General features: G+C 31.0%; 1 protein-coding gene, 1 long non-coding RNA gene and 1 pseudogene across 2 annotated transcripts; all 3 read left to right on the top strand.

The window, feature by feature from the left end:
• The first annotated feature begins 7,302 nt into the window (after positions 1–7,302).
• LOC107903051 (protein DETOXIFICATION 53) lies at positions 7,303–9,274 on the top strand. The gene is made up of 2 exons (XM_016829112.2): positions 7,303–7,529; positions 7,650–9,274. The coding sequence occupies exons 1-2, from the start codon at positions 7,527–7,529 to the stop codon at positions 9,036–9,038; spliced, it is 1,392 nt and encodes a 463-aa protein (XP_016684601.1). The 5' UTR covers positions 7,303–7,526; the 3' UTR covers positions 9,039–9,274.
• A 2,041-nt stretch (positions 9,275–11,315) lies between these two features.
• Positions 11,316–22,188, top strand: LOC107902523 (reticulon-like protein B16; annotated as a pseudogene).
• LOC107904451 (uncharacterized) lies at positions 16,297–17,273 on the top strand. Its single transcript, XR_001686236.2, has 2 exons — positions 16,297–16,673; positions 16,961–17,273. It is a non-coding gene; the product is annotated as an uncharacterized lncRNA (long non-coding RNA).
• Positions 22,189–23,615: the final 1,427 nt, after the last annotated feature.

Here is a 23,615-nt window from a genome sequence, read left to right on the forward strand (position 1 = left end):
AAAGTAATTAAACATGTCTTTTTTTCACTCAATTGAATATTTAAACATTCAAAATGTATCCAAAAAGTCCTCAAACTTCTTAAAAAAAACAATTAAGCCACTACTTTTTTTTTTGAAAGAAAAACGACCCAAAGGTCAACTTCATCTTATTGCATCTTTAATAATCATGTCATGGATATCCAACGGATAAGCTTAATGTGTTGTCCAAAAATAGTAATGTCTTTGGTCCTCTTGTTGACCATATTGACAAGCACAACACTGTCAGATTCCACGATTAGCAGCGCCAACTTTAATCTAGCAGCCATTTTTAAGCTTTCATAAATGCTTCCAGCTCCGTCCAACTCACCTCCATTAACTTTCATTTAATTGAATATTTAAACTTTTAAAATGTATAAAAAAGCCCTCAAGATTTTTCAAAAAAGCGATTAAGCCTCGCTTTTATTAAAAATTAGAAAAAAATAAAAATATAGAAAAATTATTAAATTTTAATAAAAAATTAAAAATTTTATTAAAATTATAATTTTTTTATAAAAATCATAAAAAAATAAAAAATTACAAAATTTTATAAAAATCATAAAAAATTAACGACTCCTAGTTTTTTTCATCACGTGTTGCAGCATAGTAGGTAGGGGTCAGTATTTGATCGAGTCAAGTCGAATCGAGTAAAAAAATTTTAGGTTAGTTGAGTTGATGAATCTTATTTTAGCAACAGAACTTAATTTGAATTTTTTTCGAATCGAATCAAATCGAGTAAAAAAATTTTGAGTCAAGTCGAGTCGAGTTAACAAATCTTATTATTTATACTCAATGTTGCGTTTACATAGACCGATTATTTAACTAGTAGACGAAGTACAAGATTATTTAACTACATAAACAATATAATGATTTTGTTTTTTAACTTAATAGGTAAACATTTATCAAAACGATGTAATTTTACCTTTTAACTTAATGAGTTTGACTTTTAACTTTTAAAAAAAGAAGTAAACATTTATCAAAACAAACGTAGCTTTGCCTTTTCTTATTCAGATTTTCGAATAACTCGAATTGTGTAATTTATATTCGAGTTAAACCGAAAAACTTAATTTTTTATTCGAGTTGATCCGAATAACTTGATTAACTCAAATAACTTGAACTATTTAATTCAAGGTTTGAATTTTTTATCGAATTTTTCGAATCGAATCGGATTTTGCTCACCCCTAACAGTGGGACATGTGGCAAAAAATGATAAAAAATAAAAATCAATAAAAGTTATAGAAAAATTATAAAATGTTTCTTTTGGTACGATAATTATTATAATTTTTTTTATGAAATTTATATTTCTTTACATTTTGTATAATTTTCTTACGACTTTATAAAAATTCTATATTTCTATATATTTTTTATATTTTTTTACGATTTTTATAAAATTTTACAATTTTTTTATATTTTCTTACTATTTATATATATATTTAATTTTTAGTATTTGAATTTTTATTAAAATTTAATAATATTTATAGCTTTTGCTGATTTTAATTTTTTTTTTATAATTTTTAATAAAAGTATGGCTTATTTTTTTTTGAAAAAGTTTGAAGGTCTTTTTGATGCATTTTGAAAGTTTAAGTACCAATTGAATGCAAAAAAAAGTAGGGGTTTAATTACTTTTTAAAAAAAAAGATTTGAGAACCTTTTTGATACATTTTAAAAATTTAAGTACCTAAATGAATAAAAAAGAAAAAGGAGCTTAGTTAAATTTTTTTGAAAAAAATTAAGGGTTCTTTCACCCTTAAGCAAATATAGAAACTCAACGATACTTTTAGTCAATTTTTTTGTTCAATCATGAATTATCTTTTATATTGTTTAAATTATACAAAAAAAATTCAATTTTTATATAAAAATGGAAATAAAAGTCGAACTTTTGGATTAGACTCATTTCTAATTACAACATAAGCTCAATTTTTACATCAAACATTAAATCTTTTTAATAATAATTAAAAAAAAAACTCAATTCAAGAGATAAAAGTTAAATCTTTCCTCAAAGACATGGATTTACCACATATTTAACTCAACAATCATCTAATCCAATTTGAATTTTCTTCGTACCAAATCAAATCTTGATAAAGTCAATAGATGAGACGTGTCCATTTATTTTTCTTGATTATAATTTTTATATTTTAATTTAACATTAATACTTTTTCTAATTAAATTACTGATATGAGTTTTCTTAAAATAAAATTTCTAACCAAAAAATTAGATTATATCAAAGAAACATACAAACGAAATCTTAAACCTAAACATAGTAAAAAGGCTATAATCATAATTTAACCTAAGACAATCTATACTAATTGCAGTTACTTGTGTTATTAATTTTTTAAATAATAAAAAATAAGTTCAATATCATAACTATTTTAATAAATAATTGTAATATAATTTTTTAAAAGGTAAATTATAAAAATAATCACTTTTGTTTATCTCATATTATATTTTAGTTACTTATATTTAAAATATTATGTTTTAGTCGCTTACATTATTATTTTGTTACGAAGTGGTCACTATACCATTAAATTTTGTTACAACTTTATAATAAAATAATAACGTAACTGACTAAAAAATAAAATTTTAAACATATATAATTAAAATGTAATGTATGACAAATAGAATTCACTATTTTTTTTTTATACTTTACCATTAAAAATAAAAAAGGTGGAATCTTGCGAATTCACGGGCAAAACGTCAAAGAAAAAGTAGAAAAGAAAAAAAGGTTGGCACGATGAGTCGAGTACATAAAAAGAAAAGATATGGCGATTAAGACATAGACAAATGTAAGATCCAAAGCGTCGGTATCCAAATTGAGTGTTTACTTGTTCAACTGATGACGAGATCAATGTTTGAGAGGGAGAGATGGTGGAATTGGAATTCAGGGTGCCATCATAGCCCACAATACACACTGTCCTGTAAAACGATGGGTATTCTTGGTTTTTAGTCACATGGAGGACACGTGTCATTTAGGGTATTGTTTTGCCATTTGTGCAAACTTCTTTGTCCAACATCCAAACTGGAGATGGAATTTAATTTCTCCAATTAAATAAAAGCTTTAGCCTTTTAACATAATTTATCATTGTAGATTAGATCTTATTCAATTTCAATGCAAACATAAAATGAAAAGCACTAAAATTTGCCTTGCATAGCATGAAACATGGTCGCCGTCCTTGGTAATCATAAGAGAACAACTTTCAGTGGAAAATCAAACTAACCACTATCAAAAGCTCATAGTTTTCCACAGCAAAAAATAACTACTCATTATAAGTTACTTTCAGTCACATTGCCAGCAAGGAAGTATACACAAATATTTAATACCATTAAACTTACTGAATCAAGGTGATAAGAGGGTGGAGTTTACAATAAGTCATACATTCAATTTAAAATACTCTTACAAGTTGGATTATTTGTATAAAGATGGAAGCATGGTAATGAAATTGACAGTTCCTTTCCTAATGGACAGTATATATGCATTTTGTAATGTTTTTTTCTTTTGCTAAGGAAACGGGTTGGATTCGAACCCTAGACACGAACCAACTGAGCTAAGCAAGGGTATTTTTCTTCTTGTGCTGGTTTATACTTACTATGTGAAAACATTCTGAATGTCAAAAGGCTGAAATTCCAAACTACAGGATTAAAGGAATATTTCATTTGGTACCCAAATCATGACTAAATGCTTAGCTCAAATCAATAGACTGTCCAAAGTAATCTTTTGGCATATTTAGAAGCAAAAGGGCATGCTTTAGGTTTAACTGCTATTCTTAAGTATGTTATTTCCTTCATTTTTAATAGAGCATCGTGTTTTGTACTGCCCCAGAAGACAAATTTGTTCTGCTCTATTTTCGTTCTCAATTCGATGAATTCTGTTTCCTTATGCTAATACTTACAAGACTTACAAGTTCCAAACAACTAAGAACTAGACTAATCTATGCTCGATACCGAAAAGGACAAAAAACAATATGAAAAGATTAAGGCCTCTCCTCAATTGAATCTACGTCTGCCATGCATGTTTCAGTATAAATGCATGACATGCTTACCTTAAAATTTTCAAGTCTTGTTGAGCCAAAGAATTGCTATCATTAGATTGCAAAGTCTTAATCATGTGCCCCACAAGCCAATGCCAAGCAGCTTCCTCCAGTGATGTTTCCAAAACAGAAGATAAAACCAATTATAACAATAATAGTGGTAGTAAAGCAGGAGGAAGGAGGTTCCTTAACAAGTTTCTGGGTTGGTTTCAGAAAATTAAGGTGACATTCTTGCTCCCCTTACTTTTGCACCCGGATGTTGATCTACTTTCTTCCTCACTCCTATTTAAAAGACCTCAAACATACATGGAATTATGTAACCATCCTTAACTTCCTAGCTATTCTAATGCTGTCTTAAGATAACATGGGATGTGATACACCAATGTACTACTTCCAGAAGTTGTTTTCTTAGATAGTGAAAGCACTCTAAATGATTTACATATACATAGAGGTGAGCGTTCGGTTGAATTGAATGAGAAAATTTCGAGTTAATCGAGTTGACGAAATATATTTTATCATCGTAGCTCAATTTGAAATTTTTTCGAATCGAGTCAGTGAGATAAAATTTGAATCGAATCAAATATATTTGTTCGAGTTAAATTTTAAAAAATAACTTTGGCTCTTTACTGTCACCTACTGTAATCAAATTTGTTATTAAATTTCATTACCTCATAATTTATTTTTTAATATTTTATACACGAGTTAACTTCTTTGCTTGTTAGTTGCTTCAATTATCTTCTCATTCTTGTCATTATGTATTTTGAAATTAAAAAAATATGTTAAATGTAAAAATATGAAATTAATACTTACAAAAAATTTTAACACGAATATTTTATGTCATAATTAATAATTCAATTTTAATATAAAGATTCAATATGATTAAACAATTCAATAATATAAATAGTATAAAATGTGAAATTTAATTTAATAGTATAAATAACAGATATAAATAAAATTATTACCATTTAAGTTTAGGGATTTTTTTGAATGATTTTAATTTTTGATTTGGGGGTAAAGGGTGAGAAGTAAAAGTTTAATTAGGAGGAAAACAAAAAGTTTGGGGGGGGTTAGGGTAAAATTTTGAAGGGAAAATATTCAAAAAAAATTTGGGAGGGGGGGAATGGGTTTGGGGTAGATAGGGGATGAGATTGGAGAGGAGTAAAAGTTTTAGGAGGAAAGTGGAACTGAGTAAAAGTTTTGGAGAAAACTAAAAAGTTTTGAGAGTTTTTAGGGGAGTAAAATTTTGGGAGAAAGTAAATGGGGAAGTAAAATTTTGGAGAAAAATATTAAAAAAAATTGGGGTGAAATGGGTTTGGGGTAGAGAGGGTAGGATAGGAAGGTAGTAAAGGTTTTGGGGGAAAAGTAAAAATGTTTGGGAGTTTAGGGTAAAAATGTAAAATATTATAGTTTGATATTCCTTTTATTCAAACTATTCAAATTATTCAAATTCGAAAACTCAATTCGATTCGAACTCAAAATTTGAAAAAAAAAATTGAGATAACTCGAATAACTCGATTTGTTTAACTCGAAATTCGAAATTTTTTTTAATTTTTTCGAGTTAAATCGAGTTTTGCTCACTCCTATGTATACATATAGATTATGGAATAATGACTAGCAAAAGAAACACAAACTTATTTGCTCTCAATAGAGCTAGCTTCAGGAAGACAAATATACTGCTGATCTTAATAAAAATGAATGTGAGTTTCTACTACTTTGAGGGGTTTGTGAATACTCAAGCAATGAAGAAAGTTAATACTTGGTTAAAGTACTATAGAGACCTCTGTACTATGAGTCAGATTGCATTTTTCTTACTTTATTTTAAAAATGGGCAAACTAGTTCTTATACATTATTAAAGGCAAATTCGTCATTTCTATTAAAATTTTTATCCATTTGTATTGCAAAAAATTGGCATAGTTGATGGAATAATAAGACAATGACACATGGTGTGCCACGTATACCTCATGCTGATATGCAAAAACCAAATTTTAATTGCAGAAATGGAATAACTTTTAATAAAAGGGCTAGTTTACTCTTTAATTTAATGTACATGGATTAATTTGCCCATTTTTTTAGCAGGGGAAAATGCAATTTGATGGGTTTCCATGGTGCTTTTATCATTAATACTCCTATAATTTATTATTCTCTATCATTTATGTGTTTTTTTTCTCTACAATATGAGTTAAATGGTTTCACCTTGATTGAGACACTAGTTACATGGCTCAGAAAACTTTCTAAAATAAGTTTACATGTAGTGCATCTTGGAAATCATGAGTAACCTTGCTTCTCTCTATGTTTGATTAATCACCAATAATACCGTTTTTCTTGTTGTTAAAATTGTTGTGCACCTAGTTTTGCATCAATAGATAAAAAGGATTAAGCTACCATGCAAAGAATGTTAGCATAAAAAATTAGTAAAATTTTGTGGTTTCAGACAAGTATATAAGCATATGACTTTGTGCTTGTCACAAGAAATAATCTTCCCAATAGGTGAGGCTCCAAAAATAAGTAGGCAAGCAATTCTTTTCGTAGATATTGACCAAACGCAGTTCTAATATGAAAAATATCTACAAATCTGTTGTTTAATCATCTAATCAAATGTGTGAATAATAATAGAAAGGTGCATGTACCCCTTGTTCACCGAAAAAATAATTTAAACCCTGTTTGATTTTCACTTATTAGCAAGGTAAAGTTATAGCTCCTTCACCTTCTTCCTCATCCTTTTCCATTTACCATCCAATTACGAAAATTGCTATTTGACCCACGCCTAATTGTGTGTCAATTTTGCGTATGAATTTCCAAAACCTATATCAATAATCGAGTAATTGTATAACACAAATGCCTATTTCAGATTTGAAGCTACAATGGCACTTGTTGAGATTCTTTGACTGTAACAAATGCTTTTCCATTCAAGGCTAGCATTTTAACTTTACCTGACAGATGGTAGAAATTGAGTTGAATACGATAAAAGTAATTCAATAAATCAACTTAGGAAAGTAATCCAAGAGGACGACAAATAATTGATATGACCGCATCTTTGTTACTCATTTGACAAGTAAAGGTGGTGCATCTTCTCAACCTTCAATACCCTCCCTATTCCCGATGCTCCATTAAATTCACAACGCATGTGTTGTTATTCTTAAAACAACCTTCCTAAACTTGTCAAGAGAGAAATGGTGTCTCATTTATGAGGGGAAATTACCTAAAAGTTTACGGACTGCATTTTAGCTTTAGAGAGGATACTGCCTTTCTAACATAGTCAGAAGCTCCAGATGTTTTTTCAATGATGCTTGCAATTTTTGGCTGACTCCATGATAGAGAACAAGCCTTCTACAGTGTATTTGTAGCTCAGGGTTAAAGTTAGCCTTTAAGAATATATCCCGATCTAAAGAAATAGCCTTTAAGAAAAAAAATTCCCTACTTCTAAAAAGGCTGCGAAAGCTACGGTCAATTAGCTTAATAGGCAAGTTTTTTCTTCTTCATAATTTATGGTAAGTCTAATTTCGCACCATATCAAGCCAGCCATTAATTATTCCAGCTTTATTTTGAAAGTTAATATTTGCTAGTGGTATATGATTTTGCATTGTTTAATATCCGTGTTTGGTTCATAGGTGATGGATGAGCTGATATCATTGGGGAAAATCACGGTATCGCTAGTGATTTCCGGTCTGATTTTCTACTCTAAGTCCTTAATCTCGATGTTCTTTTTGGGGCATCTTGGAAAAATTGAGTTAGCCGGAGGCTCACTGGCAATTGGATTTGCGAACATCACAGGCTACTCAGTAATGAAGGGTTTAGCTACGGGGATGGAACCTATATGTTGCCAGGCCTTTGGAGCCAAAAAGTGGACAGTTCTTAGTGAAACTTTTAAACAGACCCTCTGCCTACTATTTCTCGGAGCCATCCCAATCATCGTGTTATGGTTGAACATGGAGCCAATCCTCCTTTTAATTGGTCAAGATAAGACCATAACATCAGTGGCAAAGGTATTCCTTACATATTCTATTCCTGAATTGCTTGCCCAAACTCTCCTTAGTCCTTTAAGAATTTTTTTAAGAGCCCAAAGTCTAAACCTACCTTTCACAATTTCTGCAACTTGGGCCATGATACTACACCTTCCAATCAATTACTTCCTTACAATATATTTGGATTTAGGGGTTAAAGGAGTCGCTCTGGCCTCTGCTTGCAACACATTAAACATAAATTTAGCTTTGCTAGTTTATCTTTTCTTTACAGAAACAGCAATAAAACCTTGGGATGGTCAAATGTTAACCAATAGTTATCGAGATTGGCACTCACTAGTGTCGCTTATGATTCCAAGTGTTGTATCTGTGTGTTTAGAATGGTGGTGGTATGAGATAATGGTGGTATTTTGTGGCTTAATTAATAATCCAGAGACAAATATGGCTGCAATGGGTATTCTTATACAAACAACAGGACTTTTATATGTTTTTCCTCATTCTCTAAGTGCAAGTTTATCTATGCGTATCGGGCAAGAGTTAGGTGCTGAAACACCTGCTCAGGCACGACGGACAACCATTACAGGACTCATCATAGCAATGGTATGTGGAATACTAGCTTTTACTTTCACAATTACAGTAAAAGATGTATGGGGAAAGTTGTATACATGTGAACCTGAGGTTTTAGCATTGACATCCGTTGTCCTACCAGTATTAGGCTTTTGTGAGCTTGGTAACTGTCCTCAAACAGCAGCTTGTGGGATCCTGATAGGTTCTGCTAGGCCTAATCTGGGTGCTTGTATAAATTTTTGCTCGTTTTACCTTGTTGGTTTGCCAGTTTCCATTTTTGCAGCTTTTGGATTAAAGATGGGTTTCCTTGGGTTATGGTTCGGGCTTGCTGCAGCACAAGCTACATGTATGTGTATGATGATTTGCACTTTAGTTTTCACTGATTGGAAGCACCAAGCTAAGAGGGCTAAGGAGCTGACTCAAGCCACAAGTGACTACAACAACGATTTAGAAGCAAATATTCTAAGTTGATTCTAGTTTGCCTAAGGAGCTAAATTAAACCACATAAGCCCAACTAGTTAGAAGTAGATCCTTTAAGTTTATTTTAGCTTCCTACTATTCACAAGAACAGTCCTTTGTAACATGAGATGATCAAAAAAGCTAGTTAGAAGCAGATCCTCTAAGTTCGTTTTAGTTTCTTACTATTCACAAGAACAATCCTTTGTAATATGATATATCCATCTTAAGACATAATCTATACTAGTAGAAGATCTTCATGTGCCTTTTTCTCCTTTTTCTTAGAAGTTTAACATTAAAAGATAATTAATACCCAAAAAAGAAAAACAATACTAGTCAAGAAAGTACTACTTTTCTAGTAACAAATAATAGCATTAATAAAGTAATTAAACTTATCTGCCAGTCATAAAAAAGTCAACTTGAATAAGTTTTCATTGAGCTTGAAGAACCTCATTGTGTAATATGAAACAAACACTATCAAACAATATAGAAGATTGAACCTACACAAGTTGGAGAGACAACAAGCCAAGAGCCTTCATGCAGGCAAGTCTTTTGCTTCAATGTCCATGGGGACAACATCAACTGGAGCTATACTTTCATTTTTTACTATGAATTAAGGATTGAATTCACCCATCATTTTATCTACAACAATTCAGAAAAAGGGTAACCTTAAAAGTTCCAAATCATGCTAAGAGAAGCATGCAATGCAACATTAGATAAAAAGACAACAATGATCAAAGAAAGTTATAACAATGATAACAACAATGTAAAGATTATTGTTAGAGTTAGAGACATGGAATGATTACATATCAAATAAACCAATAAATTTATTTGTTTAATTAGGAATTTATTTCTTTATGACGTCATATATATTATATTTTTCTTTTCAAAAGTAAAATTGAATTAGATAGGGATGAAAACAAGGGGAAAAAATGAACTTTGTTTTCTTCCCTATCAAAATAAATTGAAAAGTAGGGTTTTTTATTGACTTTTTTCGTCAATTTTGTAAGAGATTTGAGACTTTGTAATCTGGTTTGAAAGAGAGAAAGCTTTGTGCAAGATTCAAAATTGGTGAGTTTTTCATTTTTGGGTACAAGTTAAAAGTCAAAAAAGGGGGCGTTGATTGCAATTAATGGATAGCTCGATCAACACTAATGGAGGAAAAGGTAGAAAAAATCAAAACAAAAAAGAAAACCCAACTCTTATTTTATTTTCCATTTTTTTTCTATCTTTGGTCTTGTTTTTCGATGAAATCAGCTTAGTTTCTTTAGTAAATAAGTGATTAGTGGTGGGGTACTTTGATATTTGATGAAAATTGAATTAGTGTTTGGAGAGAGAATTTGGTTAGTGTCCATTTGGATGGAATGAACTATCAGGGTAAGGCAATTAAAACAATAATAATGACCAAATAGTTATGTTTGATTAATTATTCATTTGTGCATAGGCACAAAACTTTGCAACTCTTACAATCTAATGTGCAATGTTTTATTTACTTTTCTTCTTTTTTCGACTGGTTCAATGATATCTCCAATCCCATTATGCTATGAATTGGTTTAATATACACAATTGATGCATAAAATTCTTGAGAGTTCACCGATTATTCCATACGACTTTAATGCTTTTGACAATTTTCAGTGCGTACTCAAATGGTGATTTCAGTACACATGCTCATACATCTTTTTTATGTGCACCAATCCCTTATAAATCCTATATATACTTGGCTCTTATGAAAATTTAAAATCAAAAGTAATGAGTGAGCTAAAAATAAAGGAAACTTATAGTTAGATTTTGGGTGTAAGGATAGAGGATGTAATTGGTCTGGTCTCTGTAAATCTCTTATTTTAGTTAAATGTTCTATAATCATCATGTCTTGTGGACATAAGTTGAACCACAGTCAAAATTCAATTAATGGAAATTTGCTTCATGGAATATCCCTTCCCCACCCTTTTCTTTTTCTCCCAATTGAAAGACCTTCATGGAGTTTCTTAGTGGAGAAGAAACAATCTTGATGATTTTCTTTAGTTTTCCCCTGGTGGGATATTATCGAACTTTCCATTTTACCTGTGCTCACTTAATGTATTCCTACTCTTATAGGTGAAAGTTTTGATTTTTAACAGTTCTCCGCCAATATTCTTCTTTTAGAATAATCTCTAACTAGTATCATGTTGGGAAAATCTTATTCTGCAGTATGATATTGCTGTTGTAATGTTATTGTTGCTCTGGATCATTATATTATCACCCTTATAAAACTAGAGCATTTTTTTCGCAATAAATTAACTAATTTTGCTTCTCATGTTCCCAGCTGCTGATATTCTTTTGTGGAAGCAGTGGAATGTTTCTTTTGGCATTATCGTCATTGCTACTATTGCTTAGCTCATATTTGAGAAATCTAGATTACCATTGTTACATATTTGTTAAGATGTTTTGCTGATAATAATTGTGCTACTGTCCATTCATGCCAACTGTGCTGCTTATGGAAATAGGTATGACTAATATTACCTCTTTATATGTTGATTTACCTTTTAATACTGAATTTGTTTTCAACAATCATGCCTATTTATTATTGAAGTAGACAACTAGAAACATTACCTGAGCTTAAAATGTCAAGAAATGGTTAACACTACTGCTGCATTATTACGTGTTAAAATCAATAATGTGCTTCTTATGGTTCAAGATATGACTCTTGGCAATTATTTTTGGCTTTTCTTCAAGGTTAGTTTAGATCACTTGTACTACAACAAAGGGGAACAAAATCAACAATAAGAAAGTCTATAGACATTGTGGTATTGCTAGTTGAATTATTGTAACACCTCTCACCCTTATTCACTATCAGAATAGGGTTACGAGGTATTACCGATCAATACACATTAGTCATCATACATAATTCATGTATTTATGCAAATATAATTAATCATACATAATTCATGTTTTTATGCAAATATAATTAAATACCACTCAACATAATCACATTGTCCCTTACAAGGGCCTACGGGGCCTTAACTATGCATTAGAAGTGGTTCGGGACTAAATTGATAACGTACAAAAATTTTAGAAACTTAGAAAAATTTCAAACATACAAGGTTCACACGCTTGTGTGAACAGGTCGTGTGCCTCACATGGCTCCAGACACGCCTGTGTCACAGGCCATATGAAAACAGGGCATACATACTGACTTGTATCACACAGCTGAGGACACGCCCGTGTGCTAGGCCGTGTGAAAACTGGAGAGTATACTGACTTGGGTTACATGGCCAACCACACGCCCGTGTGTCTAGCCTGTGTGCTAAGCAGTGTGCCATTTAGGGGGGTATACTAACTTATACCACACAACCAATCATACGCCCGTGTGTAAGACCGTGTGGAGTATACTGACTTCAATTCAATTTCAACACCAAGGGACACACGACCGTATAGCATGACCGTGTGTCGCACATGGCTGAGACACACGTCCGTGTCTCTGCCCGTGTGAAAAAAATAGGTCATTTGCAAGGCCAATTTGCCACATTTTTCTCATGCACACTTAGCAACCAAAATGGTACCATTTCATCATACAATAGGCAGCCAAAATCAACATTCCAATGCATCATTTATACAATATCCAATTCCACCAAATTCAATACTCAAGTCAATGCCAAATACCTATTCAAAACTTATATCACAAAGCATCCATTCTCAAGCACATGACTTCTCAAATTATCAAATTCAATTACACTATATAGATCATTTACCAAGCTTAAAATATAACCATGTGAACAACTATAATACCTTAGCCACATTTATACCAAAACATACCAAAATAAGCCATCATACATGGCTATCTATACAAATAAAAAGATATACATTTATAAGCCAAATCTCATGACTATATTTATAACCAAAGTTTCATTACTAACCTATACATGCCATATACCATATATATACAACTCAAAAGTACCAACTTAGGTGTCTGATAGTGCGATGATGTTCCCAACGACTCCCGAATCCGAGCTAGCTTTGATACGCTATAAAACATAGAAAAATAACACCAAGTAAGCTTCATAGCTTAGTAAGTTCGTAAGTGAATAACTCAATTCATCAAATAAATGTAATTCAACCATTTACATATTACCAAATCAAAATCACATTAACCACAAACTTTTCTCATGTCTCAAAACATGATTAAGTACCATCTCATTGAACTTTCTCTATTTAATACTCGAATAGGTTCGTACGTACCTGTGTCACCTCGTACTAACATCTTTCTCAACCACATCATTCATTTACCCTTTGAACCATTCGGAATAGAATTCAGATACTCAAGGATCACAATCGATAAATACCTATACCATGACCTATAGCCAAATTAAGGTAACTTATCCCGGAGTACCTATACCATGGCCCATAACCAAATCAAGGTAACTCCTCTCTGAAATACCTATACTATGGTTGGTAGCCAAATCAAGGTATCACTCGCACCCAAAGTGCCAATATCGTGGCCTGAAGCCAATTCAATAACCTAATGACATGTCACTAGCATCCTAAACTATTCCTAAGGTTCAACCGGGAAGTTTCACTTGTCGATCTCATTGTCAAACACATCCGTAGAGTATTATTCACAACTCAAACATTATCTGTAATCTCATAATCACATTTTATGCAATATCAAAGCATTTAACAATCATTTATAAAGAAATTACCACAAACGAACTTACCTCGAGTATGAAAATGGTGAAATGAGTCAATTACTCGATAATCTTACCTTTCCCTCGATCTAATTCTGGATTCCTCTTTTCTTGATCTATATGTATTCAAAATTAACTCATTTAATCATTCATTCATTTAATTTAATCCTTAAACACATATTTTGGCATTTTCACACATTTGCCCTAATGTTTTACAACTTTTCAATTTAGTCATTATTTCACCAAAATACAAATTCAAGCAACTTAATCCAATTTCACCATAGCCGAATTTTACTAGTGTCCCTAGTAGCCCACATATTTCATTTATTTCACATTTCAACCACACAATTATCACATTTTACAAATTAATCCATTTTTGACATTTTTGTCAAAAATCACTTTACAAAACATGAAAATCTATCATCTAAAATTCATATTTCATTTTCAAACACCAAAGAACACATAAAATCATCAATGGAAACTCTCAAAATATTTAACAGTTTCAAAATTAAAGGTACGGGCTAGCTAAAACACGAAGCAACGATCACAAAAACATAGAAATCATCAAAAACCGAGCCCAAAACACTTATCAATCAAGCCTTGTAAGTTCCAAACCCTAAATGCATAAAAATGGATTCCTCCCTTGAGTATTCGGTTGATAAATGAAGAGAAAAAGATGATAATTGACTTTGTTTTGTTTATTTATTGATTAATAACCAATTTACTATTTTAACCTTAGTAATAAAACATTTAAATCATCTAATATAAGGCCATCTATGTCAAATTCCACTATCAATGGTCTAATAACATCATAAGGACCTTTCATTTAATAAATCATAGCAATTAAACACCTTTAAGAAGTAGAATGCGACTTTTGCATTGTCGAAACTATTTTTTTATTTGGAAAAAAACAGGGATCGACTTTTAAAACAAAGTGTGGAGTCGCCACTAATCCTTTTTCTTAGGTGTGATTGGATCACCTAATAAAACATTTTATTTAATTTAAATCAATTTTGGCCTACGTAAATTTAAAAAAGGGGTTCGGGAGTGGTTATGTATGAGGAAGGATTAGCACCCTCACTACGCCCAAAATTGGTACCAAATTGATTAAGTACTATCATTATGTCTAAGATTTAAAAAAGATTTTGAAATATGGTTCCTTTTAAAACATTTGAGTGGTTCAAGTTGTTCGTCAAAATTCTCTTGTTTCAAAGGAATACAGCATCACATCCAGCACGATAGGACACGATTCTTTATACCTTTGAAAACACGATTGATTTTTGACTTCCAAAAGCTCATACGTTGAAAATTACAAAAGAATATCCAATTATTTAGTCCAACAAAAAATCGAAATCTAGTATGGCAGGGCACGATTTTCTGAATTTCCAAACTTTGAACAGTGCCTTATTAGAATTTTTAAATAAAAAATTGTAAACTAGCTCAAAACACATTTATTTGACTTGAAACAAAATGGTATAATTGATTTTAAAGAGTTGGAAATTATAAAGTAACATTTGTAAGCCAAAAGAAAAATAATAAACATGGGATAATATGCACACATAAAATACAATACTTGATGAATGAAGATAATATAACCTTATTTAACCAACTAACAAAACAAACAATTAAATATAACTAATACAAAATATAACACAAATTCGCAAGAATGAATGAACAACAATTGATTTAATAACACATAAAAAACGAATAAATGGTGTAACAAATATACAGGAAATAATATAAAAACAATCAACACATAATGTACAAAACAAAATAGAAACTAGAAGCCAATATGATATAAAACAAATTATAAACCATTTGGAAAAATTTACAAATGAAAAATGCATGCCGGAATTTGAAATAAATAATATATAACATAATTCAAATAAAACAAATTGATTTAATTAGTGATAAATACAAATAATATACATATAAAGATACTAATATATGAAAGTATTTAAAATAAATAAAATATACAATTTTAAATAGGCGTTAAAGGAAACAAATTATAAATAAATAAATTTAAAAGAAAATATATATATAATAAATTTAAAAGAATTTATATAAAATAACACGAAATCAAGAATGTGTACTTAGAGTAAAAATAATAAATATGTATAATAACATTAAATTAAATATCATATAAATTTTTAAAACATAAAAGAAGTATAAAGAGAAATTTTAAAATAGGCAAATTACAAGGTAAAACAATTTTTAAAAAAGATACACCTAAAAATATGCAAATAATAAACTAATCTAATGAAAAAAAATCAATGAAATAACACATTAATATAAAAAATGAGAGATAAACGAATTAAAAAAAAGGTAAAAGAATCACATAAACTAAAAAAACTCAATTGAAACAAGAACAAAATCTAGAGGTTAATTTATAAATAAATCCAATTATTAAAACAGAATTTGTGACCATAATTAAATGCGCCCGAACAAACAGGGACTAAAAATGAAAATATCTCGAGTACCAAAACGCGGCGCCTAGGCATGGACTAAATTGAAGCAGTGCGCAAATTCTCGGGAAAAATTAATAAAAACCAAAGAGATCAAAACAAGATTCAATTGAACGGCTCAACAAAGAAGGGGACTATGCGCGCAAATTGACCTTTCAAGGTGAAAAGGCGCGGATCCGGGCCTCCAAACGGGTCAACGCGCGGATCCTTTTCTACCAAACGGTGCCGTTTCATTTTGTTATCAAAATTGAAAAAAAATTGAATGGCAATCTGCCATTTTCGCAAACAGCAAATCAAATCCCCATTTGCTAGGGTTTCGGCATCATTCAACAGCCCTAAAGGCTCTATCCCCTCCGCTTCTGCCATTTCAACCACCATTTCACCATCATAATCGATGAATGATGCGAAGACCCTCATTATCTCCATCAAATCAGATATTAAAGGCTTATTTTCACTCGAAAATCCTCGTCTCAAACTCCGATTTCGACGGCGGAGACAATGACCTCGACGGTGCATCCTCAAAAGTAAATATCTCATTCCTCTTTATTTCACTCTACAAAAAAAAAACTATATGCAGGAACAAATCGAAAATACTAAAAACGAAAAAAAAAGTTTCAAATCACATTCTAATAATTTTGGCGGCTTTTTCTTCTATTCAGTATTTCGTCATCCATTTTACAGCATACAATCGGCTTTATATAGACAAAATAAAATATAAAATATATAGATTTCCCTTTTTTTTTCTTTATTCGATTGTTGTTATTCTATTATATTTGTTGTCATTTGCTGTTGTGATTTCGTTTGTTGCAAGTACGAACGGAGCCAACTGGAGGTGGTGACGCACGTGGGATGAGGCGTGAAGACGTATGTAGGGTGGCACGGAGACAGCAGCGGTGCTAGAGGCTACTGAAAGTTGCTGTGGTGCAAGTGACCTAGGTTTCTGCCGAAAATTTCATTGGTGTTTTGGGCCTGGGGTATTTTGGGTTGTTTGGGTTAGTTGGGCTAAGGATTATGGGTTAGATTTAGTAATTGGACCGGAATTGGGTCTAATGCAATGGGCTAAGGGATTAAGTTTATTGAGTCATGGACTATTTTAGACTAATGGACTTTTATTGTTTTTTTTATTTCGATTTATATATTTTTTTATTTTTGGTTTTTTTGGATTCTAACGGGCCCAGGCGAAATGGGCCTATTACATGCATTTTACGCGATTAAGTCATTTTTCTCAAATTGAGCTATTAAATAATAAAATTAGCTCACGAAATTTTCACACATGCATACAATTATGCTGTAAACATATAAAATAATATTGAAATAGTTTTCCAACCTCGAATTTGTGGTTTCAAAACCACTGTTCCGATATAGCTAAAACCAGGCTGTTAGAACTATGATTAAGTTGTGAATTGTTTTTCAATCATTAATTACTAGTATCAAGGTGTGTGTAATACCCTGAAAATTTTTACAGTAAGATATTATTCTTGATATAGTAAAATAAGATATTATCCTTGATATAGTAAAATAAGGAAATAAAGTGACAAAAACGAAAATTTTGAGTTATGTCAATATTGAGAAGTATATTATGATATATTAATTCAAGAAAGGACTAAATTGTAAAAGTGAGAAAAGTTTTGTTGCACAAGAGTAAATACTCAAAATTTGAGGGGTTAAAGTGTAAATATGAAAAAGTTGAAGGACCAATAGTGTAAATATTTTAAGAGTGGAATGATCTAGAAACTAAGGAAAATGGATGAATTAGCACCAAATTGAATAGGTGAAGAGCTATGAGGGACTAAATTATAATTTTACCAAATTAAATGATGACTCAAGGATGAAATTTTAAAAGATAATAAAGGGCAAAATGGTCAATTGAGAGAGAGAGAAATCTAGAAAGTAAGGATGATGTTGATGATATTTTATGATTATTTAATTAGATATATATTATTTTAATGAGATATTTTATTATTTTATTATTATTTCATTATTATTTTATTATTAATTATTTAGTATAAAAGGAAGGAAAGATGAAGAATTTTCATCATCTTTCCATGCATGCAACCAACGTTAGAAGAGAAGGAAAAGAAAGAAATTTTCTTTTCTTTACAATTTGGTCCTTCCACCAAAAATTTACCATTTTCACCTAGAAATCAAAAGAATTTCCATAGCTACTAAGAGAGAAAAATGTTAAGGAGACCATGGGGAGTTAGAATATCAAGTTGGATTCAAGAAATAGAAGCTGGAGGAGAGAGAAAATCAAGTTAAAGATTAGTATCAATAGAACAAGGTAAGTATATCAAGATTTCAATATGTTTTTAAGTTTGTTATTATTGACAAAGCATGGAAATAATGTTATAGTAGAGTTTTCTTACATAAGGTCCTATGTTCTTGATATGTTAGTGAAGAGAAAATAAGAAAAAGTGATGAGAGATGGTGTAGAAAAAGAAAATAAGGGTGTTATAACATGGTAATTAATATCTTGTACTAAAATAATTTTGGACAGCAGTAGTAGTCTAACTTTGAAAAATCATAAAAAATTTTACAAATATAATTATAGGATGAATAAAATATGAAATTAAATCTTATTAAGTCTAGTTTCTTATAGAAGAAATTATGTAAGCAATGGAATTGTAAATCATGAGATATGATGAATTTTGTGAGATAGGGTTAGAATGATTTCGGGTTCCCCTATTCTGACTTTGTAAAATCATAAAAAATTGTATAAAAATAATTAGGGGCTTAAATTTATATGTTTAGAATCTTGAATGAGTCTATTTTCAATGGAAATGAACGATAACATCATTCAAATTCTGTATGAGGAGATAATTAATTTTTTGTGAAGAAGGGCCAGAACTATCAGACAGCAGAACAGGGGTAAATTTAAAGAATAAACTGTAATTATTGGCTAAACCAAAAATTCTGAAAATTTTATGGTAAGAATATATATGAGTCTAGTTTCAGGAAAAATTATATTATATTAATTTGGAGTTCTATAGCTCCAGATATAAATAATTTAGTGACTGTGACACAGATAGACAGCTTGAATATTCATAAAAGTAAATAATAAAAACTAAGGATAATGTTACTTACAAGTGTGTTATCTACACTAAGGATGTGGAATGGAGAGGAGGAGGAGGAAAAATATGTATGAATATTCATCTAGCATGGCTAGTTTGTATATTTTAGGCTCATGGACTAAATTGAATAAAAGTAAAACTTTATGGGCAATTTTGTAAAAATGTCAGAAATGACCAAATTGCATTAAATGGATTATTTTATTATTTAAATTAAAAAATTGAATGAAATTATTAATTTAGTTCAAGATCGGGGGAAAACATGTTTTAGGGATTAAATTGAAAAGTGTTGAAATTATGGAAAATTCTGATATTTTATAGAATTCATGAACTGTTATCAATACATATGAGAATAATAGCTTGAAATAAGGATTAAATTGCAAGAATTTTATTTTTCTGATCCTAAGGATGAAATCGTCATTAATTAAAAGTTTAGGGGCAAAATGGTAATTTTTCCTAGAGCATTAATTAAATGTATTAGAATATGAAATGAATGAAAATGATGATCAAATTTATTTATAAAGATCCGAACGACTCAAATATGAGACTTGATCGTGGAAAAGAAAAGATATCGAATTAATGAAAGTATAAACACAAATAAGCAATGAGGTAAGTTCGTGTAACTTGAATTATATTCTTAAATGTTTGAGATTGTATGTTATTGATGTGAATATGATTTGAATGTTCATTGTATGAAAATTAATGAAACATTGATATATTTGATAAAAGGGGGAAGAAATCCCGGTTGAATGAAAGGAAATTTTGATGGATCTTTGAAAAGGAATTGACGGTAAAAGGATCTAGCCCAGACGGGTGATCCTATTCTGATATAGCCCTCCTGAAGAATACGTGTAAAATGGATTTAGCCCGGAGGGGTAATCCAAATTAGGGTCTGAATTTAGCCTGGACTGGTAATTCAGATCCAAGCTCATTAGAGTAATTGTCGTTGCAGGGGATTTAGACTGGACTGGTAATCCCGACAATACTCTATGAGTTTATATTACAGGGGATTTAGCCTGGACTGGTAATCCCACTGTGAGGATGAGGTTCGCGGGAGTGTGCTCTCTGAAATGAAATGTGTAAGACCATGGTTGAAAGATACCATGGCAACATGACAGAAAATGAGTAAGACCATAGTTGAAAGACACTATGGCATCATGTCAAAGATAAATAAGACCGTGGATGGGAGACGCTATGACATCTGTTGAACAATTGATATTCAAGTAATATGTATCAGATAACGAATGATTATATGAAATGATTGTGTTAAATGTTTACAAGAACTGGTCATATGGACATATATGTACGAAATAGTTGTATGAAATAATTATGAAGATAGATAAATGAAATAAGTATAAGTACATGGAATATAACTTATGTTAAGATATAAGCTATTACCGGAATAAATATACATAAAATATATGGAAATGATGGAGCATGAAATATTGATATAATGAAATGAATGATATATGGTTATGAAGAAACGGTAAGAGCATGATATGTTTCATGACATGTACATGTATGATTATCTTTGATATGCTGATACAAGGAAATTATGTAAGATGAGACTATTATTAAACTCAAGTGCGATATGACGAGAAAATAGATATATCAATGTTGAATTTATATGATATATGTGCAAGTATACTAGCAATGTTGCTGTTTGATGCTTATACAAGTGCCAAACTGTTGATTGAATGGTAATATATTTATTTATATGATGCACTGAATCGATAAGTATTTAAATTTTTTTTAAGTAATCTGCATATGGTAGTAATGCTCCAAAACGCTGTTCTGGCAGTGGATACGGGTTAGGGGTGTTACAGTGTGAATTGGTCTGGTAATAGGAAATAGAGCCTCATTGCTCTGACTCTTCATTTTTCTTTCTTGAAGTACCCATTCTAAAACATATGCGGACATAACAATGGGGATACAATTCTTCAAAGACTCTAAAAATCCATGGAAATATTGGAAAAGATGGAACATAATCACACTAAAACTTGAGTAAAACAGAAATAAGAGTAAAGGCTTACTATGTTTACCTTCCACTCCTCCTTTCAACTCCAGCTTAGATTTTGAAGTTGAGTATTTTTTCCACTTTATTAAATAAATCAACTAAGCATTTGTAGATTCCTTATCTTGCTATATTGTTTTTTCCCAAACAAGTTTAATCAACATAACTAGCCAATTTAAATATGAATTCTAACTTTTAGTTCAGTTGGCAGGTTTTGATTTTTCTGTGGCTCTTTTCTGCCATTGGTAGCTATTGCTCTTTCTTTACACTTGCCTATGTTAGTAAGAAAGTTCATATGCCTACTGATTGCACATTCATCTTTCTTATGATTCATTGATGTATAAATGTATCCTGATATAATATTAAATGTAACTAAACCTAACTTAGTGGTTTAATCACAACCTCTTTTGATTTATTTCTAGTAAGCAATCATGGAACTATGTTGTTCGGACTCTTTGTTTTTTGAAAACTCTCATGTTCGACACATATCTAGACATGGTTACGGGGACATGATAGTGATCCTCTAAAGACTCTCAAAGTACATTAAAATCTTGGAATATATTAGACATACATGTATTTGACACTTACATCTAAGTTCAAGATAGATTATTACTTTATGTGGTTAAAACTTAAAAAACTTGGTATCAAGCTCCTATTACAAACTTCTTTTCTTGACCTTGTGGAATCTTTTACATATTTGTTCTCATTTTTGCTGATTAATTGCAATATGATGCAAGGGATCTTCATGCACTCATTTAATTATAATGTATTTATCATGTCCTGATGTTAAAAACCGTCTTATCAATTACTCTTTTTACTTTCTACGGCAAATATGAAGAACATGTGGATAAATATTGCAGAATGATCCATCAACAAATTTCCTAGCACTATAGGATAGTAGATGAGAGAGTTATCAGAAGAATACCTCGTAGTTTATCGTAAGATAAAGACATCTGAATCCCACTGTTTATGTAGAAATAGTGACTGAACATACTTTACTCTTGCTGTTTCACTGACTGTTACAATGACACCGACATTTTACCTCACTTTAAATGAAAGAATATTTTTGTTGTGTTTTGTTGGAACATTTTTAAAAAATATATAGTGTTCCAATAGTTGCAAATGAAAAGTTATAAGTAACCATGTAACACCCCAAAACCTGGCTTGGAAGTTTCAATCGAATCTCGGAGGTCATATTGACCACCGAAATGATCTAAAAGCAATTTACAAACAAAGGCTTGTTTAAAAATAATTTTCAAAACAGTTTGCTAAAACCACACTGGATCATTTAACAATTTAAGATTTAACAATTTGGCGTATCAATTTACGAAAGCCCAAAATTAAATTATACCACAGTTCTTATAATTAATAACAGTCCAAAAAAAATCATGAATTAAGATTTGAAAAATCACTTTATTTGATTAATTCAAATCTGACCCATCTGAGACCTCTGGGTGCCTAGTTCAGCTACAGAACACGAGAGTGCTTGAAAGTGAGAAAACTAAAGGGTGAGCTACACGAGCTCAGTGTGAGTTCAAAATAAAAACAAAAGCAGGTGACAAGGAGTGAAGCAAATAATTCTCATATGTGTAAACAAACAGAGAACGTACAACTTGTATCAAATAATCAGTCCAACAAATGTAACATGGAGCTAATATCCCAAAACACATCAGTATAAAAACACGTCAAACTATTCACATTATTCTGCAACTAACCTTACAATCATACAAACAGACTTATAATCGAATGCAATGAATGCAGCAAAATAAACCCACCCCAACCGTTCGAACACCACTTCGACCACCTTACACACCACATATGAGCTATATCTAGCCCATCCACCCTGCACACCACATAAGACCATAATAGGTCCATCCACCCTACATACCACGATATGTGGAACCAAGCCACTCTGATAAAAATATGTAGCTGAGTTGACATATGTTTATGTTGCGGTATCACCACTAATAAATAACGCAGTTAAACTGCCAGATCAAACTTCTTTCTCTTCACAACCAAATCTCAGATTTTCATGCAGATGCACAATGTACACAACTTACAGACAATCATACAATATACAGAAATAGAGGTGCACATATTCAATCGATCAAATTTAGAATCAGTTATGGCTACTTATTTACTAGGTAACATTACATAACATATAAACAAATCATTAAATTAACGCTATGATTACAAATAACCACACAAATCTGAGCCAAACCAATGTCCCAACCACCCTTACTAAGGCCTAACCGAGGGTCGAAACACACAGAAACATAAAACGAGTCAAAATCTGATGTAGTACAAAAATTTGTGAAACAGGGCCACACGATAGTGTGCCCTAGTCGTGTGGAAGTACTTAGGTCATGTGGAAGCCTACATGC

The sequence above is a fragment of the Gossypium hirsutum genome, chromosome A05 (genome assembly GCF_007990345.1).
Source record: "Gossypium hirsutum isolate 1008001.06 chromosome A05, Gossypium_hirsutum_v2.1, whole genome shotgun sequence".
Taxonomy (NCBI): domain Eukaryota; kingdom Viridiplantae; phylum Streptophyta; class Magnoliopsida; order Malvales; family Malvaceae; genus Gossypium; species Gossypium hirsutum.